The 24,602-nt window shown below is 39.3% G+C and overlaps 1 protein-coding gene across 3 annotated transcripts in view; it reads right to left on the minus strand.

Annotated features, from left to right (window-relative positions):
• Positions 1-889: 889 nt before the first annotated feature.
• Positions 890-24,602, minus strand: part of agrn (agrin) — a 228,782-nt gene continuing 205,069 nt past the window's right edge. For 2 of the 3 annotated variants that reach the window (XM_043676122.1, XM_043676123.1), the window contains 4 exons: positions 22,114-22,201; positions 7,053-7,277; positions 6,535-6,638; positions 890-3,829 (listed from right to left, as the gene is read on the minus strand). In XM_043676122.1, the coding sequence (XP_043532057.1) occupies positions 3,672-3,829; positions 6,535-6,638; positions 7,053-7,277; positions 22,114-22,201 (575 nt within the window). In that variant the 3' untranslated portion in view covers positions 890-3,671. Of the gene's footprint in view, positions 3,830-6,534; positions 6,639-7,052; positions 7,278-11,429; positions 11,463-21,222; positions 21,247-22,113; positions 22,202-24,602 lie in introns of all 3 variants that reach the window. The other variant, XM_043676121.1, reaches the window with a different exon arrangement.

The following is a 24,602-nucleotide window of genomic DNA, read 5'->3' on the forward strand; positions in this document are numbered from 1 at the left end:
ATTCTATCATCACATTATCTTCACATATACGCATTAAGTATTCAGCTGGTTTACTGAATTGAGTTCCCACAGACATTGGCTCATTTACTGATAAATGTTGAACCTATTACTTCATGTGTGGTTTTGAGATGATAGCTTCTCATCTTTTACTGTAAGCATACTGTATTGTTAGCGCTAAATGTATAAACAGTATTCTTTTAACTCTATTAACCAAATACGTTAGGCGACTGTATAACTTCTGCAATCATTTACTTTGACAGCAATACTGGCAGTATTACATTGTGCCAATTGTAAAGTGATTAGCTCTTTAGTTTTTCTACAATGTACTGACCTCTAAACCTACAGCTGGGAAGCTAGCAAAGAACAAAATAGTAAGTAAAGAGCACTTTCATAATCGAGGTATAAGTGGATAATCTGCTCTGAGGAGGTGAATAAATGGGTAATGGCTTATGACCTTTTACAAGCTTTTTGTTTATTAAAAGAACAGTGAACATTCAAGGTTTATGGACATTGTGGAGAGACCCAGCAAGTAGAAGAAAGTGATAATTTGTAGGTATGGTGCCTAACTCTGAATCATTGTTACTATACAGTTTGTCAGACCATCATAAATCTGTGAACACTCAGCACCTTTGGTGAAAATGACCAACATTTCAGGCCAAATTAATTGCCAACTCCATTTCTCATTCCACAGATAATGCCTGACCTTTTGAGCATGTCCAGCGCTTTGTTTCTTTTTATTTCAGATTTCCTGTAACTGCAGTATTTCGGTTTTTGGAGGCAATTCCATTGGGAGAGGATCAGAAAATTTCTCAAGACCAGCAACACACATTTAATAATTCATTAAAGATCACTTTCCACACTAACAGGAAAAAGAAATTAAAATTATTCGGAAGTTTTACCACTTTATTTCATGATGATTGGACAAAAGACACGAGTAATAAAGTTAGTAATGGTTACATCATGCTGATCATATACTGTGCACTGTCCTTACAGATTAATTACAGCAGTTTACAATGGTCATGTACCTGAAAAAACACTGTATGGAAACACATAAATAAATCAGCATTTCTCTTCTTTTTAAAAAAAAAGGGCTTGAATATTTTTACACTAGAGTTAAAACACCAGCAGTAAAACATCAAATAAAAATAAGTGCACAATACAAGGTGTGCACGGTGAGGCTCACCAGAAGATTGGTGAACTTGGCATTTAAGGCATTTCTAAAGCCCCCCTTTCTCACAAACATTTCTGAATTCAAGACACAGCATTTTGGAATGTTTCTGCTTATGTTCTAATTCTTCAATTCCCTTGTTGGAAAAAAAACACACGCAAGTTCACTTAATTGACCTCCTCAAAACCAGTGACCAGCATTCCAAAGTTGTCTGCTCACTTGCAGTCTGCAGCAATGATGAGGTAAGCATTAAAAGAACAACAGACAACAGACTGCATTCCTCACCAGTCATTGCAAAGGGCCAGAGATTACGTTAAAATAAAAGTTGTGACATTAAAAATGACCGAAACCATGACAACTACAAAGTCTAAATACTGGCCTAAAAGTTGACAATATCACACAGTGACAGCGAGAACTTATTTTCTTTGCATGTGATCTAGATGCCTTTCACAGAGTAATAAAACAGCACACTAACAGCAGCACCACCCACGTAAATGTCAGAAAGGCATTCCTCATTTCCTCTGTTGTGGTCACCTCTGTTTGACCACCTTGCAGTGATTTTATTTTGGTGGTTGTCACATTCCAATTCCCAGTGATACAGTGCCCCTTTCTATTCCTAACTGTGCTCTTTTCAGCTATCTCCTCACAGGTTTATAGAATGATATGTATTTGAATGTTATATAATATAAAGAAATTCTGTGAATACACATTAGTTGTTAAGGCTGAATTAAAAAAAAGACACCTTCTGTGGATTTTTAAAAAAAAGTCAGGTGATAGGGCCAGAAATAAAATAATTGACACCACTGAATAATGCCGATGACAAAAATATAACAATCTGAATCAATGCACATTGCAGAGACCAAATTTTACAGCAGTCTAGACACATTTATGGCCACTCATGCCACTTGCAAAATCCTTGGCATATTTCATGAAAGCGAAGCTCATTTTCTGCAAACCTTTTCCAACAGCCCATTGTAATTTTAATTTAGCTACTGGGCATGGATTTACAGCAGTAAACTTCCCACCTGCGCCCATGTACTTTCCATTGGTCAAGTCTGCAGGTGGAGCACATTACAGCAAGCAGCAGCTAAGGAGAAAATTATATTATGGGACTGGCTCAGTAGCATGCCACATGTAATACAAAGCTCTTGGGTTCTTTTTTTTTTGAGTGTGATCGCCAACTGGACATCAGTCTTTCTTCATTAAATTTAAAACGTAGGCATATTTTTCCCTGTCCATGACCATTAGAAAAAAATGGACCACCAGCAGGCCACATGCAATCTCACAAGTGTTAAGTGAAAGGTATCTGTTACATATTGGTCCATAGTACATACACTATACACAGTGGGCATCAAAAGCGGGAGATTATTTCTGCATGTGGCAAATTGTAACACCTAAACAGTTTGAGTCTTTACATACAAAAATATAGACAAATGGAAAAACAAATTCAGGAAATTATATCAGCTTGATTCCATATTGAGTTTCAAGTGCCAGTTAATGAAATGCAATAAAGATTCCCTTGGTTTCTAGAATCTCAGCACAGAACCAGGGGTTACCTCTTATGCAGAGTGAATGAACACTGCATGTTTGGGGAAAAAACTTCTTTCTTGACGGAGAGGAAGAAGCAAGCTCCTTATGCTAATGAAAACATTTGATAGTTGAGAAACGTTGCATTAGCAGATTTTATCTCAATGATATTTTGTTTTCTTTTCAGAAGCTACAAAATAATCAAGAGATTCTATTTATTTCCTTTTGATTGCAAACCAAAACATCTGAACTTTGATGATTGAAAAGCAGCCGTATTTATGAGATTCTGTTGTGAAGTACAGGTTTTTAAAACTTAAAATGATTTAGAACTACCTAAAAAGTCCAGAGCAATCGAAGGTGTGCTGCCTTGACTTGGGAATATTGAAAGTAAATTTATTTTAAAAAAAAAAAAGGTGACATGCAAAGCTCTTTCCATCTAGCTGTACATCATTTTGTCTGATGACTTCATATCTTTTATAAGAGGGATATAGCATTTTCCCAAAACAACACGTGTTGGCTAGTTCAGTGTTGCAATATATTTAATCCTTGAAGTATTACACAATTAAACATAAACAACACAAATTATTAAAAGCAGAGAAACAAAGACAGTCGACGCTTATTGTGTCTCACAATTTGATGTGAAGGGTCAAATCTGAGAAAATACATTGGCCAGATAGTAAATACTACAGATTTAAGTCTTCTAGTTGCCTTAAATAAGAAGAGCCTAACCACAAGTTCTTAGATTATGAAGCAGAATGATTCAAAGAAGGCAGCGGGTACTATCAGCACCAAATTTCACAGGTTCAAGTATGACTGAATTAACTGTGTACAGTGTAGTTGTAGCCTAGGACGTTTTGATCGTTTGGTTCGCTTGTGAGATCAGCTTGATATACTGCAACAAAACATTTTCAATATAAAAAGCAATAAAAGTATACAAAAATAGAAAATAATTACAGCAATAGGCATGGCCTGTTCATTATTTGGCTGGACAGTGTAATATTGTGGGATTATTCAAGGCGTCTTCTACTAGTTGAAGTTCCTGACGATCAATGATTACATCCTTTATGCAGCCTATGAAACCAGTGCTGTAGGCCTTTGGCAATCTGTTTCCAAGTGCTAGCTTCTCAATTCCACCTAGAAAAAATGGGAACAATTATCGGTGAGAATTGTGCACAGCACGCTCCACAAAACTAAAAGCTTTACATGGTATGCATTGCCATTCCAAGCACTTTTGCTGAAGGCAGAACCCACTGAATTAATGGACATATTGCATTACAGGCCTAAGAACTCTTGGTACTAATGACACAGATCAATTCAGTTGAATTCTGATTAATGTATAATATAGCTAGTGTGTTAAAATGGGTTATGCTTAGCTCAGGATGTCTGAAGACTGCATGTTTTAAAAAATGCATTTACTTTGGAAGCTGTAAGAAATTGTTTGTTCAGCACATTTACAACCGTAATTGTCAATTGCACTTTGAAACTGGCACATCTTCAATCCATGTCAATTCTTTGCACAGGAAACTCCATGGAGCAATTAAGAAAGGAAATTGAGTCACCAGTATAGACGATATTAATAAGTGTGTATACGGACTAAATTCAAAGAGAAAATCTATGGTACTCGATAAGGATTTAACTCCATATATTTAACTCCATATATTTTTACATGTTTTCTCTTCCTAGTGGAACATGAAGGCCTGAATCCTACTATATTTAGGCCAAGCATCAATTTTATCAAGTTTCACAAAGGGTTTCTCTTCATGGGGCCTATTGAGAATTCTCGCCACATCATCTCACTCATTAACCACCTACTGTGCTCCCATGACACTCCTCTTGTGCAATGTTAGCCCAGGTCCCTATTCGCCACAGTCAAAAGAACTCACCAGTCACTAGATATCCTGGAATATGCTGATCTGCATCTCTGGCACCCACGCCACCTTAAACTTCAGCCAAAAATCTGGCCAAATGTTGGCATTGACATTTATTGATATAACCAGCAATATAATGGTGCAGAATCTCCACACACATAGCAGACATGACAGACACTTCCTGGACGCACATAGCTCCACTTTCTTGTCCTCATCATTATCTAACCACCAGGCCACACAGCTTATCTTCTTTAGCCACATCCCATCTTACCACTGCCCTCTAAGTCATCATTACTGTGCCCCAGTGCGCACTGGAGACCAGCATCTTATTATTGTACATGGGCCATCACATACAAACATTCGGGTAATTCCAAAGAGAGCGTTTATTTCTTCATCAAAAGCAAACACTGGCAAAACAAACAGAGCATGCAGTTCAACTCCACAACTCAAAACAAATGTATGATGATCAACAACTATTCTACAGTCCACAATTTCCTGCTACACCCAGCTCTCATCTACTGGGACTGCGTATCAGTCGGTCCTGTTTGTCTTGTAACACCTGCTGCAGATCTGTCATGAACAAGGACAGTTTCTTTCCTCCTCCTCAGAAGATGACACCCATTCTCCATGTTCCGCAGTATCCGGTACATCGCACCTTTGCCTGCTCCAATGTCCTCCGTCTCATTGTCTGCCCTCTGTAGAATGCAGCATACTATGACGATAGAGTGCATTTGGTCCAAGGTATTTTTTCAGATCCACACCCCTCCCTTCCCCACTCCCCCTCCACTGACTGACTCAAGCATTCAAAGTGTTCCTAATGCCTGCTCCATCATTGCCACTGTCATTAGATCATGATGCTCATCGGAAGAGCCAGCACAGGCAGCCTGGGCCAAATGGCCTTCAGCTGGCCATGACAATAGAAGTAACAATTCTGTGATTACTGCATGCAAAGTGCCTGGGCAGCAGCATTGGAATGCTAGTTGTCGCTGCTTCCCAAAGTGCACCTTTCAAGTGCAGCATTGGTAAAATGAGGGTTCTGAGAACCTGGTGGGTGTCAGATGCCCACATCCATGGACACAGTGTGTGTGCAGCTTGTGTCCATGCAGCTTCTCTGAGACATTGTTGTCGGATGTCAAAGATAGTGGCCTGGAGGAGTTTGCAATGAGCTGAAATTACCAGGTACTCACTCTGGCTTTCATGTCAGGAATTACTGATGTCTCATTTCTTCATGCTGGGTGCTCGGAAAGGAAGCTGCTGATTAATGAGGTAAGACTCATTGTTCATGAAGCTGCCAACCAGCTATAATCCCCATGAAGAGGCATCTCATTGCTTCCCGATGAGAATCTTGTCTTGACGCTCCCAACTCTGTCTGAAAAGTCAATAATTCAATCCTGACATGAAGAAAGGACTCATCTGATTTCTCCCAGATTTTTGCTATAGCCCACGTCGCTCATGGCACTATGAAAATCTATCCTAAATGTTCACAACAGAGTTTAAAACAAATTTTTTAAAATAAAGAGCTGGTGCAAATAAAGCACAAAGCTAAAGCAAACCAGAATTCCTAGCCCCAAACAGTATTACTCCACAACTTCCCACTCAGATTAGCTTCTGAACCCTTAAACACACAAGCCTGTCAACTCATTCACAGAACTCACGCACTCTGGTAAATAAGCCTTTGCTTTGCCTTTTGAACTTAGGATCACTTAAAACAGAAATTAGCTCTGTTCCAAGAACATTAACCTGGCATCCCCTGTTGACTTGGTGAGTTTATTTAGTGACTAGCTGAATCAGATAGGCCATAAGGTCATTAGCTCAGATCCTGATCCTCAAATTAGTAGTTGTGACAGGAGGTGGTTGGTACAGGTTGACTTTAAAGTGATTCACGTGAACAAAGCTACATGCCTTGCCATCCAAATACTCTAAACGTTTATACTAGAATTGTAAACACTGCTCATGATGGTTCCAACTTACCAAGCCAGAGAGCGCCATCAGTATCCAACTGTGTGGCACCAATAGGAGAAGAACCAGTGACAGGGGCTTCATTTCCCACCTGCAGAGTCCCATATCTGTGTATCCTGTTGGGTAACCAGAGCAAGGAGACGGGCACTGATTTGAGTAACTGAAATAATACTGAAGACCCCTCATGACAAACTACTGATACCAACAATATAAACTTGCAAAAGGCAAAATCTGACCATCCCACTGGAATACTAAATCTTAGATCTTAGATATATGAGGGTGGAAAGTAGAATTCATGATATTAAGGAAGAATACTTATCACATTCATGTTAGAAGTATTAATGCTATTTTAAATGTCTTAATATCTTTGCTAAAATAATGGAAAAAGATAAGTCGTTTGATACATCATACATTTAACAACTAGGATAACAAATAGAAATTTCTAACCAATTGTCTGCACTCTCATTTACTGTCCCCAAACCACAATTAGTAACTATTGAAATGAAAGGCAATATGCATCTCAAATGTACCTGTTAGCTTTGATCCTAATCCACTGATTTGTGTTGACTGGAATTGTAGACCGGAGTATTACCGGCTTAGAACCCAGGTCATAGGTCATCTGCACATACCCATCTACTACAGCCAGTGCAATGTAATCAGATCTCTCAGCAATTTTCCCACTCCACAGAATCAGTCCCTGCGTTGCTTCTGTTTTGATGCTCAGTTCAAAGTAATTCATTTGTATCGCTTTTTCGCTAAATACAGAAACAAAAGTCTTTAAGAACAGGTTCAGAGATTCAAATCTTAACATAGTGCCAGTACTAAACATTCACTACAAAGTATCACGTTTTGGGTCCACTAACTCCTCTGTCACTTTGACTCATCATAAATGATCAATTCTTAATTTACATTAAAAAGGACCAAGAAATTGACATTTTCACATACCCAGTGACCTAGATTTGTGGCTTTTGGGGTTTGTCTAGAAGAATAAAGAGATAGGTTATAGCCAGATTCAAGGAAGTTGGATTTAATTTGCTGTCTGCAGTTCATTTGAATGTTTTTGTGTACAGATTTGAATATGGCTTACTGGTAGTCAGAGCAGAATATTGTGTATAAGTATAATCTAAAGAAATGGTTCAACTAAAGGGTTTGGAGATGCTGGTGTTGGACTGGGGTGTACAAAGTTAAAAATCACACAAAACCAGGTTATAGTCCAACAGGTTTAATTGGAAGCACTAGCTTTCGGAGCGCTGCTCCTTCATCAGGTGGCTGTGCATTATACAACTGTAAGGCATAGAATTTATAGCAAAAGTTTACAGTGTGATGTAATTGAAATTCTACATTGAAAAATACTTTGATAGTTTGTTAAGTCGCTCATCTGTCAGAATGACCATGTTAGCTTCACTTCTTTCATATGAATCCATGTAAGATTCTGTTAATTCATTTTTGAGATTAGAATCAGTCCAAACATTATGGCACAGACAGCAGCACACAGGGGGCTAACACCTTCAACACATTATCTGGGCTGACGCCAATTGTTAAAGTTAACTGAGAATGTAACTTTTTAAAAAATGTTTTGTGATTTACATATGAAAGAAGTGAAACTAATATAGTCATTCTAACAGATGAGAGACTTAACAAACAATCAAGGTATAATTTCAGTTACATCACACTGTAAACTTTTGCTATAAATTCTGTATCTTACAATTGTGTACTGCACAACCACCTGATGAAGGAGCAGTGCTAGTGCTTCCAATTAAACCTGTTGGACTATAACCTGGTATTGTGTGATTTTTAATTCAACTAAAGGGAGCCTTCACAACAGTGTGACAACATTCTGAAAGCCTTCCGAAAATCCTAAGTCTTTAGAAGCCTTTGCCATAGTTGGAGAGGCACAGGATTAAGAGGAGACTGATAAAAACAACAGGATATGAAGCACAAGTCTGCAACTGACAAAAGCAGTCTCACCACCAATCTCCTGATGGCCTGATGAAGTGGGAGGTAGCACTTCATGAGACAGCTGTGAGTATGGTTATCCTCTGGGCCTCTGTGCGATGCCCATAAGGATGTTGAGAGCCAAAGTTCAGGACACAGCTAATCATTACCATCACTGAATCTGCAAACCATAAGCTCCATGTAGCTTCAGTATCCTTGCCAACAAATAGCACAAACTCTCCTTATTGCACAATCTGTGCCTTATTGGTAAACCAGATCTTTAAAAAATGCTCTGCATTCCATTCTCAGATGCTGTTTCAGAGAAGTTGATGGCATATTGATAGGTGTACTTAATGAGACCATACACCAAGTACTAATCATCTAGTTAAGCCACCTTTGATACATGCCACTGAAAACCTGGTATTGTGTTTCAGTAGTATCATATTATTATTGTTTTTATCTCTCCACCCCTGAAGCTTCCAGCCTCATTCCTAATGAAGGGCCCCTGCCCGAAATGTCGATTTTCCTGCTCCTCGGAGGCTCCCTGAACTGCTGTGCATTTCCAGCACCACTCTAATGTTGATGCTAATCATATTATTGTTAGGCATCTTGTTATAATGCTGGTGGGTTTGATGGCCCAGTTTCTTTTAGGAAGAGGTAACCCCAGTCACATCTTTGGTCAACAAACTGAGGTGCTGGCAAATGGACACTCTCATGTGCAACCAGATCTCCATAAGCTCTGAAAAGGAGTCATATTGGACTGGAAACGTTAACACTGTCTCACTCACTACAGCTGCTGCCAGACCTACTCGGCTTCTCCAGCACTTTCTGTTCTGACCTCATAAGTCTCTCTCTCTTTTTGAAGCATGCCAGACAGGGTAATTCCCAGTAGGAAAACCCACTGGTGTCAGTAACAGGATGAGGAGTGACAAATTATTTACTTTGGCACAGAGGTTTGTGATAATGTAACTGCCTAAACAAATGAAGAAAAATAACCAAAAATGACTAAAATAGGCTTTCCATAACTTAACAGTGTACTTTCCCCAATCTTAATGCTGACTAGCAATACTGGATACCTGCATAAAGTGTTTCATATCCTGCACATTAGAATGGCAGGAAATGTCATGCCTTACAAACCCGATAATGCAATTAAATATCCATCTGTATGAACTGGATGCTTTCTCTGCTGTTGGTTTCACCCTCTGGAAAATGCAAAGGGGTGAAAAATGAACATATCTCTGTGAAAATAGGGCTTCCACCCATTTCCTGTTCCTGCTCATGTGAATACTGATTTTGGGGTGGTATTCATCAGAAAATCTGGGCAGTGAACTTAAGAGGGTTAATAGACCACATAGGATATTTGCAGTGCCACAGACACAACATCCAGAGATAAATAACATTCAAAGACCAACCAGCATCAAACACAACATCAGAAGGTCTTTAGGTTAAAGAAACTGAGAGCAATCTGCTGTACAGCCTGACAAAGCTGTAAATTGGTTTAAATATCACAGAATCAAATCTACACCGATAAAGTATTTATACAGGAATCCTGGTGGTCTGATTTCAAGATTCATAAAGGTTCACAGTTTAGAACTGTACTGTCAGTGAAAGGCAAAAACAATTAGGTCGTATATCTACTGAAAGCTACAGCATTCTATAGGATCAACAAGCCAGGGAGATGTGCAGGTTCTTTGACTATTTGGGGAAGTTTACTCATCTAGATTGCATCAGGCTACATGCTGGTACTTGACAGGACATGAAAAAATCAGACCTAAAGATTGGCTTTCATCCAATGAATTTTTTTTTAGATTAAGTTGCTCCAAACTACTAAATGACAAGTGGGAACAGGGAGACCAAGGATAGAAAACTGAAATTTTTAAAATTACGTGAAGGAAGAATTAAAATGGCTCACACAGAGGAGACTGCAGAATATATAAAAGGAAGACAATAAGAAAGGCAGCCAAGTGTTTAGTTCGAATGACAACTAAGGCTTATATTAGCAGTTTCAGAAGGGATTAGACAAGTGAGGAAATCAATTGAGACATGCAGGTGGTGAACTGTGCGTTCTGTTCGTGAACTGGGAGAATGGTAAGGTGGTGTAAAAAAGTCTATTTTAAAACCATATAAACTCAAGTTTCTAATAAAGACCAAAATAATGAGAAAGGAGAACACACTGAAAAGAGAAGAGAGCAAAAGCCCAAGTAATGAGAGAGAATATTCTGCCAGAAACAGTGCAGGAAGCAGAATATGTAATAGTGATTAAAAAGAAACACATGCAAGTATTTCAAGGAAAACATGAAAAAGGATCAGGAATGAGTTGACAGGGTGGAACAAGCTAACTGACCTTCATTAGAGCTGTCCATACTAATAATAAAATACAGTGTAATCTTGTAGTCATTTCAGCTTTGTTAAGTTCAGCATTTTGAGGCTTTATCTCGAACAAACAATAATTTTAATCATCTATATATAGAATCTTGAATGCCAGACACTTTAAACCAATCTTGACAAATAAGTACTATAACTGCTGCTTTCTTGCTCCACAGTGGAGGAGGTTTGAGAGTGGGGATGTGAGAAGGAAGAAGAGGAATTTGCTTACAATGGTCAAAATAATTTGCATTTAGCTAATGCTATTTGCCTCCCTGCAACATCCCTACCACTTCCTAGTCGATGTAATGCTTTTGAAGTGTAACCATTGTTGTAACGTCAGCAATACATTTAATTACGCAAATCTTGATTACTTTTTATCAGTGTGACAGATTCCTAACCCAAAGCAATTGCGTGACTATCTTTGTGAATTCACCAAATGGTATAGATATTTACGTATGAATCTAATGAGCTGGAAAATCCAATCTTATAGCAAGCTCAATGTAGCTCTCACTTCCTTTATAATTGTACCCAAGACATCATGATGAAAGCCACCACACACAGGAGGACAGACAGAAGCAGTGAATGTAAGCACGGTGAAGACTCACCTTTGATCTGAAGGATAGTCCATGAATTCAGGACTTAGGGGGCAGAAAGAAGAATGCATGCATGCAGTAAGTAGCCATGAAGATCGTTTAATTGCTGAATCATTAAGGGAAAGCTAGACAGCACAATCTGTAAAAAGCCTCAATCAACCAATACATGTAAAGTCTAAACTAAAAATCTGAAAGCACCAAAATAAACAGACAGTGGAACCTGTTTCTTCAGTTAGTACACTTAAGGTGGAAAGTGATTTTAATTTGGCATTCCAAAAGTAAAAATCAGGAAGCAGTGATGTCGTCATAAAAGGTAAAGTTTAAGAAAATTGGCAGTAAAGTGTTGGAGCAGTAATGTGGGGCACAGCAATTTGGATACAGGGGGCACCTGTATTCCAACAATGCAGTGCTCACAATAGCATTCAAAGATGTGTGGGGCTAGACTGCCTGTCAACCACTCTCAGCTGCAAAAGGTAAAAAAACATGCAAATCCAGGAGGAAACAGGACAGCTAAGAGAAAAAAAGGAATTTTGTTTTGTACTTTTTAACTAAAGGCAACAAAAATCTTTTCAAAGAAATGGAATTGTCATTCAAGACACTAGCCCAGATTGAAAACCTGAATTACCAATTTTCCAACCTCTATACAATAGTTGAATAGATAGACATAAAGAAAGAAAATTGACTACAAGATAGTCTCCTCATGGTGGCTCAGTGATTAACACTGCAGCCTCACAGCACCAGGGACCCAGGTTTGATTCCAGCCTCGGATGACTGTGGGGAGTTTGCATATTCTCCCTAATCTCCGTGTCTGCGTGGATTTCCTCCAGGTGCTTCGGTTTCCTCCCACAGTCCAAAGATACGCAAGTCAGATGGATTGGCCATGCTAAATTGCCCATAGTGTTAGGTGCATCAGTCAGAGGGAAATGGGTCTGGGTGGGTTACTCTTCAGAGGATTGGTGTGGACTTGTTGGGCCGAAGGGCCTGTTTCCACACTGTAGGGAATCTAATCTAATCAATTGCTCATTACTGAGCAAGCTGATTTGACATGGTTGGCAGCAGGGTTAAGGGAGCTTAAAACAAATTGTTGCTGCTCTTGGATCACTTTTGAGTGAAACCAATTGTAAAGCGGGTATTAAACAAGGACACTGTCAAGATAGTCATGTGATCTCCCCAAATGTCAAATGGTCTACTGGCTGCCAAGGCTAAGATACAAAGAATTTGTGAACTATTCTTCACAATATGGGACCAGCTGGGAGAAAGTTAGCAAGAGGACAAATAATGTACAAGCACAGTAACAATCATAATAATTTCTCTCCAAAACAAAAATTATGCCTCTTTCAGGTGTATAAGTGATAACATTTATACTTCCAACATGCATATGTTTTGAGAAGAACAGGTAAAAATGAAATCCTTAGCGATCAAAATTGCTTCTTGAATGTATTCTCTGAGGCAAGACAATATATCATTTTGATATATATGAATATTTAATGATATATTTGAGCAGATTTGCAGAATTAGTAGAAGGTCACTGACACAGCACATAAATGATATATAATTGCTTAAAGGTTCCGAGGGTAACGGTGCGATTGGTCTTCTTAACTGTTCAAGTTGAAGGACGAGTGTGATGCAGAAATGGAGTACTCTTCATTTTTAAACTTAGTAATGGCATCAAGCTCTCCCCGGCTAGGTTGGTAGTAATGGTTGCTGTATTGTATAGTTATAGTATTAGTAATAGTTACTTGATTTGGTAGAAATTTAATTTGGTCTGTAAAAGGTGATAGATAGCTCAGAGTAAAATGTTATTACATGGATCTCAGTCATGAATTGCTGATTATGATCTATTGTGAAGGTAGGCAATCACATATTACTCATTTTCAGACAAAATAATTCTCCTGAATATGGCATTTATTGCTTCAGAAAGGGCTGTTGAGCCATCTTCTTGGTTTGATGCAGCTCCTGAGCTAAAGGTATACTCTTACACAATACTCTTAAGTAGGGAAGATCTTTTAAATTCACTTGTGGTACGTGGGTGTTGTTGGCTGGGTCAGCATTTATTAACCCTTCCTAAATAACCTTGCAAAAGTTGTGATGAGCTGCCTGTTTGAATTGCTGTTGAGGAATTTGCCCCAGTGACTTTGAAAGAAAAGGACAAACACCCAGCTCAGCATAGTACCCGGAGATGACGATGTTTCCATGGCATCTTTTTTCCTTGCCCTTCTAAGTATTGGAAATTGGAGGTTTGGGAAATACTGAATAGGATCTGAACAGATGGAAAGCTATTGTGTGGCCTGAAACTATCTTGGTTTGAAGTCAATCCTCATTTAGCATCAGTGAAAGCTTCAATTTAGACATTGGCAAGAGGGGATTGACGTAAAATCTCCACTGGACATGTGCTGCTGTTTACTGTGTAATTCACCCAAAATCAAACAAATTAATACAGAAAGGTAAAGTCACCATTGTTTTACCAGACCAAACGGCTGCTCTCTGTTTAGAGAGAGAGAGACGACTGGTGGTGGTTTAACCTGAGGGTCACCACGTCTCAGGCTAGGGGAGATGTTGAGAAAGAGAGCTGTTTGTGGTAACATCAGCCGGTACAAGAATTGAGCGTATGCTGTTGGTATTACACTGCATTGCAAATCAACTGTCCAGCCAACTGAGCTAACCAACCCCATAATAAAGGATCCAGGAATGTCAAGGGTAAATTAAGCATATTGCAGAAAGAGTTACTGCCATCCAGAGACATAGTGGTGCAATAGTAATGTTACTGGACTAGCAACAGGGACTCAAGCTGGTGGCGTGGATTTAAATCTCACCATAAAAACTGGTAGAATTTAAATTCAAATAGTAAAGAAATGTATGGAATTGAAAGCTGGTCTCAATAGTGGTGGCAGTGGAACTATCATTGATCATCATAAAAATAAAGTGGTTCGCTAAAGCGCCTTAATTCCTTTAAAAACTTACTTCTCTAATCAACCTGTTCTGGGATGCTATTACACACCTATGGAGCAGGTGGAACTTGAACCTGGATCTCCTGAGCTGGAGGTACTGATACTGCCACAAGGGCTCCTACTATTCTGCCATGCTTACCTGGTCATACCTAGATTGATTCCTAATCCAAAAGGTGTGGTCAATTCTTAAATCCTTTCTGAAATAGCTGAGCAACCAAGTGTAACAAGAGATGGACAGCAAAAAATAAATCATGAACAAAAATCATTGGTGTTAGATTAAACAGTGGAAGCTTGCCCAAATCCCACTTCCATCAAGATCAAAAAAAAAAGCCACCATTGTGCATTTCGACTGATTGTACTTGTTTTTGAGGAAATTCTTAAAATTAACTTTTCTTTGGATGTACCGATTTCTATAATTCACAAAGACACTGAAGATCATTGCACACTAATTAAACTATTTTTATGATCAACCCATTTTTTATTCTCTTGGGACCATGCTACCATCCTCAAATGTATGAAGAAATAATTTATAATGCAAAAATTAACATGTTGCTGTTCATTGCAAGGGGTGCTCCTAATTCCTACATTCATACGTTCACCTGCTAGTCCATTTTTGAACATACATTTGATTTTTTTCTTGACAATACGAAAATTTGTTTGATCAGAAACTTCTAAAATCTAAAAATCACAAAACACCAGGTCATAGTCCAACAGGTTTATTTGGAGGGTACAAGCTTTCGGAGCGCTGCTCCTTCATCAGGTAGCTAGTGGGGCAGGATCCTAGGACACAGAATTTATAGCAAGAGATCAAAGTATTATACAACTGATGTAATGTTCTAAAATGTAATGAGGCTTTTGTTTGAGTTGCTAATTATAGTAAAATGGAAATTCCTCCACAGGATTTCTTAGTAAAATAAAGAAAATAAAACCCAATTCCTTCAAAAGAGTGATTGCACATTACATTTGTGTTTAGTGGAGAAAGAATTTCCAAATCAAATTAGTGCTGCAATATTCATGCAGAACCCGGAGATTGCACGTATTAGTTTGGAGAATTAAAATCCAAATCTGGCTTCTGCAACATTACAAATACTCTCACAACGGTCATATTCTCCATGTGTTCCCCATCACTGATTGGCCTTTAACCGGGCCATTTCAGAGGGAAATTGAATGTCAACCATATGTAGGTCAGACGAGGTAAGGTAGGCACATTCCTTTCCTTAAGACATAAGTGAACCATGTGGGTTTTTATGATAATTGACAATGGTTTCAGACTCACTATTAGTCTAACTTTGATGAGTATCAGGAAGATAGGGGTTCTCAAGGGAAAGAGTGAATATTAATTCACTCATCTCTCCCATGGAGTTTTATTCCTTATGAAGCAAAACCATTCCCAGATCATTCCATAAATGTGATTTTCTTCAGACACAAAGCTTGATTTGCTTCTTTGTCATAGAAGGAGCAAAATGTTATTCAATAACAAGGTCACTACTGTCTCTGACACTGAAATCATCTGCCTCCATGCAAGGTCAATATTGCACAAAGTGCTAGCCTGCTAAAACTTTCCTTTAATATTTTTCATGCACAGTACAGGTGCTTCCTTCCTATTCAACCTATAATCACACAGTATCAAAGAACTGTTACAGTATAGGAAGAGACCATTCAGCCCAACGTACCTGCACCTGTTCTATTATCTAGAGCCAATCTCCTGCCTTTCTCCCCCACATCCCTGCACATCATTTCTATCCAACTAATCATCCAATGCCCTCTTGAATGCCTCACTTGAAGAATGAAGATTCAGTGGGTATTGGCAAAGGAGCAAGCTCATGAAGAATCAAAGACAAAAGAACATGAGCCATTTAGGGTCACAGATTTTGCTTGTGTTCTCCTTTCAAATGCTGGTGGGCAGTCTTTCTTTATCCAACATTTTCTGTTTTTGATTAAGAGTGCCAACATTTGTATCCTTCACCTTTTATCTCTGAGAATGGGAAAGTCTGTGGCTGAGATTTTGCAAGTTCTCTGGAGGTAGGTTGGGAGAACTGGTAAAATAGCAACAGAAGTAATTGGGAGGAAAGGCCTAGACCTTCCCACTACTCTAGGACACTTTCCGACTGTGTGAAAATCTAGCCCGTAACATTAATCATTCATCCTAGTATGATGTACTCTCTAGATACAATCTAATTTTGTCAAATATAATCTATATTTACATCGCTGAATGTTTCTCAGAGCCCTGTGGACATTGTATGAAAATTTCACCACCCACTACTGGAATTCACAAAGGAGACATTCCACTATTAAGCATGCACTGACGAGAAAATCTTTTGGATGTTGTTCAGATAGTAGTCTAAACATGCTGCGTTGCAAATTACACAGTGAACTATTAGTTATAAAATGAGTAGAAGCTTTGGTGCAACTATTTAAACTTCCCTGTCCTGAAACTACTCCCAAATAATTTTATTTGGCTAAAGATTAATGAAATGTTTTCTTAGTTCATTTGAATTCTTACAATGCAAGTCTTCCCCCATGTTTGCCATCGCTGTTTTCAGTACAGTCTTCATCAAGTTGTATGTATTACCTGTGGAGAACTTGGGTCTTTTTCTGATAACTATCAATACATATCCACACATTTTTAAGTAGATTTAGTGGTTTTGAATCAAAATCTCACTAGCAATGTGGTTGTGTTCCAATAAGGTCCATAAAGCATTTCCTTTCATTAAATTCATCTCTTGTTGCAAAGGGATGGGATAGTGCACAATTATAATAAAGAAAATAAAAAGTGTGCAGGCAGGTCAGACAGTGTCTGTAAACATCTAAGTCAATGATTCATCTAGTTACTCCTCACCAGGGCTCTCCTAAACTACGAATGCACACCCAAAACAGTAACTGATCATCTCTTCTTCCACTTGTTAATTGACTTGTTATCTGTTACAGTAGAAAAATTTTGGTTCCTGTTCTTTGCAAGATTGAATTGAAATGAGCTAAATAGTCATTTGAGTGGTGTGAACAGATCTGGACACCTCAGGAAGCATAGACTGACCTTGGAGGAAGTACAACGTAGGTTTACAAGAATGATATCTGGACTTCCAGAGATGAATTTATGAAGAGAGATTATACAAATTAGGCCTGTTTTCTCTAGAATTTAGAAGGCCAACGGTGATTGGGTAGATAAAGATAAACCATTTCCTTTGGTTGGCGATTCAAGAATTAGGAGGCATACTTTAAACATTACAGCCAGACTATTCAGGAGAGATGTTACGACTTCTACACACAAAGGATGGTAAAAGGTTTGGAACTTTGTTCCACAAATGGTAATGGATGCTGGTCAGTTGTTAATTTTAAATTTGAGGTAGATAATCTTTTGTTGAGCAAAGGTATTAAGGGATAAGAGCCAAAGGCAGGCATATGGTTATGCTATGATCTCATTGGATGGTGGAACAGGCCTGAGGGGCTGAATGGCCTACTTCTATTCCTATGTCATCCTTGCTTTATCTCAAGTAAGGGAAACACAATCTAAATGGGCAGCGAGGAGCACTGAATCTTTCAAAGTACAATGTAGCATTTTCTATTTCTGATTGTGAATGGCTATTCAGCTCCAGATGACTGCAAATGAACGGTAAGGTGATGTGATTCTGCTGTATGTGGACTCATGGGAAAAAAATACATATACCTGGTGAAAAAGTAACTTACTTTCCCTGGTGAGAAGGATGTTACAGAATGTAACAAGATGTACATGTGACTCTAGTGATGCTCATTTGCACTCACAACCTGATGTCACATGAGGAGTAATAGTTTGCATGGTATTATTTACTGAAGTGCATGCCCAGATAGTACACATGATATCACAATAAGAGAGATGAGGGATTTTTTAAAAAAAGAAATTCATTCACGGTATCTTTTTCTTGAAACAAATAACAAAACATTAGAGCTCTTTCTGAGAGGAAACATTCAACACATTTTGTTCCTGGCATCACCAGATCTTCAACAACTTCTTAAAAACAATTCTGTCCAGAAACATTTCTCACCAACAATTTCTGCCCTCACACCTACCCATCTAGCTCAGCAAGAAGCTTAAATCCCTTGTTTAAAGTATCCATGCTAATGTAAGCGATCATTTTAACTCCTGTGCTTCATTTCTTGTTTTAACCACAGAAATCCCCACAGTAGGTGAATTAATTAATCCATCCATTCACTAGTCAGGAGGTTTAGATTTGATTAGATTACAGTGTGGAAACAGGCCCTTCGGCCCAACAAGTCCACACCGACCCGCCGAAGCGAAACCCACCCATACCCCTACATTTACCCCTTACCTAACACTACGGACAATTTAGCATGGCCAATTCACCTGACCCTGCACATCTTTGGACTGTGGGAGGAAACCGGAGCACCCGGAGGAAACCCACGCAGACACGGGGAGAATGTGCAAACTCCACACAGTCAGTCGCCTGAGGCGGGAATTGAACCCGGGTCTCTGGCGCTGTGAGGCAGCAGTGCTAACCACTGTGCCACCGTGCCGCCCTGTGAGAACAGGATTTTGCATACCAGGATGGAATCATTCTGAAAATAAGGTAAATGATGTAGGAATGGGTGAGATTCAAAATCTTTTTAACCAGAGAAGGCAGTGTAAGGTTTCCTCTTTGGGCCTGGAGGAGTATAGTGTGATAATATTGCTTCACAAGAATTTTTAAAAAATCTTTTAAGGTTTGTTGATACTAATTGACTCAAATTATACCATCAGATTTTGCTGGTGGACATCAACTTATTTTAATTGAATCATTAAGGTAAGGGATAAATGGATGAAGAGCTTTCACTGATGGAATATTTTGAAATGAGACTGCTGGGACACTGGTAGGTTTTGAGGCAGACATATGCAATGCTGCATTCTGTAAAAACATCTACATTCAAGCACAGTGGTTCAGTAGTTAGCACTGCTGCCCTCACAGCATCAGGGACCCGGGTTCAATTCTACCCTCAGGCAACTGAGTGGAGTTTGCATATTCTTCCAGTGCCTGCATGTGGTTGCTCTGGTTTCCTCCCACATTCCAAAGATATGCAGGTTAAGTGGATGCAGGTTAAGTGGGAAATGCAGGGATTACAGCAATTGGATGGGTTGGTCTTTGGAGGGTTGGAATGGACTTGATGGGCTGCATGACCTGCTTCCACACTGTAGGGATTTTATGATTCTAGACAGAAGATTCATGTCTAGCTTCATACTTCAGCATCGGGTTCATTTAACAGTAGAGGGCTTACGCCCGAAACGTCAACTCTCCTGCTCCTCGGAGGCTGCCTGACTTGCTGTGCTTTGCCAGCGCCACACTTTTCAACTCTTATTTAACAGTGGGTCCAGCAATTTGTGTGACTTTGCAGTTCCTTCTATAAATTGAATCAGGGGCAATAAAGCCCCACGGTTGCTGATATAGGTGCAAATGTGACTGGAAATACCAACTAGACAGTTTAACCTCCCGACCTTACCCCATCTATTCAGCCAGTTGGACAGGGATAAAAGCATCCCTTATTTATTTTATTCTTTATTAAAAATCAATAGTTTAAAAAAAAATTGAATTTTTATACAAAAGTACGATTTTCTGCTGAACAGAAAGATGTTTAGTTGCAAAATACTCAGGCTGCCGACAGACAATAATGATGTTCAGAGACATAGCCCAGTAGCAGGAAGGAATTATTTCAAAACTAATTACAGACTGAGCAAATGATTCCAACCTCACAGCCATGTGGTGGGAGTGAAAGGGAATAAAACAGCGTTTAGATAGCAGATTTCCTTGTCACAGTTCATCCCTGCTGTGGGTCCTGACCTGAATGCAGGTCATTGTGCCCTGGGGTATGGATACAGCTAAACCTTTCCCAAACAAGCATTAAAGCAGTCATCCAGAATTGTATGTGCACAGTCCCCAAGCAGCTGAGTCTTAGAGTAGTGCTGGAGAGGGTCTGATTTCAGGCTAATCCTCTGCACAAGGATGGTGCATAGCATACCAATGCCACAAGACAAACGCACTTTAATATAAAATTAGGCCAAAAGAAATATACTTTATTATAAAATTAGGGCAAGGGTTCTTGTGGTACAGTGGCAATGTCCCTACCTCTTAGCCTGGGTTCAAGTTCCACCCACTCCACATGTAGGTAACATCTCTGAACAGTTTGATTAAAATATCTATAAAATCAAGGCAATGAACTGATTCTTTTCTTGTTATATAATTAAATAAACAGATAAATCAGAGACTGTGGGAGAAAAGATGGTACTAATATTCCGACAGTACTTGAAATGTTGCACGTCCAACAGTATCTCACACTCTGTGGTTTTATGTCTCTAGAAAACCACTACAGAATATGCTGGAGATCTCTGCATAGATTTTAAAGGCATCCACCTATAACAACTAGGAGCTATTTAACATCTTCAATTTAAGGTACTTTGATTTTGCAGAAGGCCTGTGGTCTGTGTTTCTAACACCCAAATCTGTTATGGCTGATGTGAGGCCCCTTGAGATATCTGGTGGGTTTGCCATTAGCTTGCACAATGTTAGTGCAGTAGCTGTCAGTCCCACTGGCATAAGCCTTAAGGCAATACCAACATAACTTTCATTGTTTACAAAATACTTGGGAACAGAAATAACATAAGAAACGCAGATTTTGAGAAATGATAAAGTATGAAAAGTAATCCACAGCGCATAGAGAAATCTCCAACATGCCTGGGGTACATTAGCTCATGTTTGTATCTCACAATCCGTCACTCCCAACACACACTTCCCACATACATGCCATTTCCTTGCATATTTGATATCATGTCACATACGTATCATGGGGAGAGGGATATTATATGAATGAGTTCATTATTTGGACATTGTACTTACTCTGGGATCTCGTTTGCAAGATGGCTTGAGAGTAGAGAAAACAAGGACATACATAAGAGACAAAACAGACACCACACCATAAGAAAACTGGGACAAGCACAAACCACTTGTTGAAGGAGAATTTTCAGCAACCAGATAAAACAAAAGAAGGCAAGAAGGTTTCAGTACAGAAAAACTGCTTCATACTAAGATTTCTGTATGGATTGACCAGTTACATATGAAGACTTAAAGTGACACACATAGATTTAAGCATCAGAACAACACAAAAACAAGAGCCAAACTGCATGTTTTTACAGTGAATCTTGACCTTTCTAACCTTAATTAACCTAGAATACTGTAGTATTTGAACCCTCCTCATTTTCAATACACAAGTTATGTCAAATCTTCAAAGGTCTTCAGAGTTGCAGTTGCCTGTTGGGGTTAGCATCACCTTACAATAACTATTCTTTATGTTTGCCGATTAAAAGTGACCTTGAAAATAGATGTAAGCCCTCAGTCCCCAAAGAGAAAGTTCTAGTGAAAGTCGATCAACTTGTATGATACAAAAATCATACTCATATGGGAATTAGATATTGATTTCAAGGTGTGTGCAAGCCAGGTCGAAGGCAAAAGTGCATACCTTGTCCCACTATCTGTGAGAATTGTCTTCAAATAGTTTAAAGATGTGTGTTGACAAAATGGTCTGAAATATTGATGGACAGGTTACCCAATACACCTCCATGTACATTAATAATGTTAATGTAGAGATTGGAGAATATTGGTCAGGTAGTGAATGGTGCAGAAATTTCAAAAATTAGGGCAAAAGTAAATTTCAAGTCAATTTGGTATTTGATTATGTCAAGTATTGAACATTTTATCAACAGTTATTCATATGCAAAGAACGTGACATACCTCCTTGTTACTGAATTGTGATATTCTATGAATGTCCGTCCATTAAACGCCACAGATTCACTCTCACCTGCAGACTTCTCTTCAAGCGCTACAGAAACAGGGGAAATTGTAGTCAAATTATAGTCAGCCATCACTTTTAGAATAAAGCTAAACACATGGCTTATAAACATCAAATGCTGGAGATTGCTTGATGAAGAGTCAACTAAACCTGAAACGTTAGTTTACTCTCTCTCCACAGATGCTGCCTGACCAGCTGTGATCTTCAGCATTTGTTGTTTTCAGTACAGATTCAGTACATCTGCAGTAATTTGTTTCTAAATACATGGCATAGTGCAAAAGTCCCATCAACATTTGTTTTCAATTCTGAGCAGAAAGGAATACAATGTGAAATTTCACAACTGAGGGGCCTCATGTCATATTTTAAGTGGCTAATGACACTATAGAATTTGCTTGCTGTCGTGGTTAGGTACAAGCTAAAATCTAGTTGACTTGTATCCTTAGTAACAAGAGGCTGACAAATTAGGCAACAGAGCCTGAGCTTAAAATAACAACGATCTAGTCTTGTCACTCTTAGACAAATCTCAAACTAGCGTCCCTGAAAGAAAAGCCACAATTTGTGGGGCAGACAGCGTGATGTTCAATAAGTAGCAGCAAAAATCCTTTAGTCGACTAAATATGCAACTTACACACTCAAGCATATCTATACAGCTCAGTAATTACCTTCCATCTGTCTCCTAAGTTTTAGGATGTATTAGTGAAATTTATTTCAAGGGATTTCCTAATGATGAAGCTAGCCACTACAGTGCCCGATACAGGACTGACTCATGTGAAGATGGAAAGTCCCAGATCTGATTCCCCCCCCTATTATGTTGCATTAGCTGAACTGCGTGACTATATCACATTAACTGCCCATAATAAAACTGGACTGGAGGGGTGAGGTTGATTTTGTGGAGGTCGTTTGGGGGTGGGGGAAAGAGGGTGAATAAACCATCTGGGCTTTTCTATCCAACTATCCCCCTACTAAGGGAAGTGTCTTAGCAGAATTGACGTGTGTGGACATCCAATAAGCTGGTGAGGCACATCCTGTGCACACCCATGATAATGCATTGTCTTGTTCACCACAAACTATTGCCATTAGAGTGAAGTACTGCAGGTGACTAACACATCCAGAATCTTCAAAAGGAGAGCTGGAACAGAAATTATAACACACTGGCTGCTTCTGAATTTATATTATGAAATTCACAATTATTTAGCTGCTTATAGAATATTAAAATATTACAGTGTCTGCTTAGATCCACATATTGTCCAGTATTTGCAAAGTATGCACATACAGCAGATTGTTCATAACACTGTTTATTTAAGAGCATTTTTGTGGGTTTAACATTCTACACACAACATTCTTTTACTGATATTAATAAGTGTTAATTCAGTTTCCAATAATGACTTGGGTAAGTTTATCCAATGAGTTGACACAGCCTGGAGTGGCCCTGCTCTCTTTGTGTGTCTGTGCTGAGTTCATTCATCTATAATTGGGTACTGTCAGCACTTGGGTAGCATTAAGCTTGACTTTGAATGACGAGATTTGGGGTTCAAATTCCACTCCAGGGCATGAGCACGAAAGTCAATGCTGATGCTCTGCTGCCATACAAAGGGAAACCTCATTGATGGAGGTGCTCCTTTTCAGATACCTGTCAAGCCAAGGACCCATCCAAAAAGCTCCTGTGGCACTATTTCAAGGAAACTTTGCACCATTAACCCCTGTCCTGGCCAAAGTTGATTATCTCAGTTGGCTGGACACAGGTTTGCAATTGCAAGATGATACCAACATTGTGAGTTCAAGTCCAGTACTGGAGAAGGTCCCACCTCATCAAACTTCCCTTCTCTAAACTGAGCAGCCTGTAGTCATCTGGATACGATGTGGGCGTCACTGGCTAGGCCAGCACTTAATTGCCCGTCCCTAAGTGTCCAGTAGGCATTTAAAAATCAACCACATTGATGTGGACCTGGAGTCACGTTGGCCAGATCAGTAAGGATGGCAGTTTTCCTTCCCTAATGGGAATTATTGAACCAGACGGTTTGTGATCGGCGCTAGATTAATGTAAGCCTTTTCTGTGACTGACCTCAGTCCTAATCTAGAGAAGAGGAGAATGAGTCAGTGATGCCATTTCTGGGGTGAAATATTCCATGAGCAATGAGAGATCGTTGCAGATCCTTTTCAGAATCCTCCTCTGGAATTTGGTTCCACAGGAGCAGTGGAGATCCTTCCTGTCTGGAGCTGACAGCCAATCAGAGACAACAGCTCCTGCACTCAGCAGCGGAAAGGAGAAAGTTGGGGGCCTGCTGTTGAAAGTGCAACTCCAGAGTGTCCCAGGATGCAGAATCAGTGAAAATGACGTGTGAAATGTGGAGGGGTTTTACAAGGTGGGGGTAGTGAGGAGAAGGTGGGCGGCACGGTGGCACAGTGGTTAGCACTGCTGCCTCACAGCGCC

Source organism: Chiloscyllium plagiosum, chromosome 34 (assembly GCF_004010195.1).
Source record: "Chiloscyllium plagiosum isolate BGI_BamShark_2017 chromosome 34, ASM401019v2, whole genome shotgun sequence".
In the NCBI taxonomy this organism is placed as follows: Eukaryota; Metazoa; Chordata; class Chondrichthyes; order Orectolobiformes; family Hemiscylliidae; genus Chiloscyllium; species Chiloscyllium plagiosum.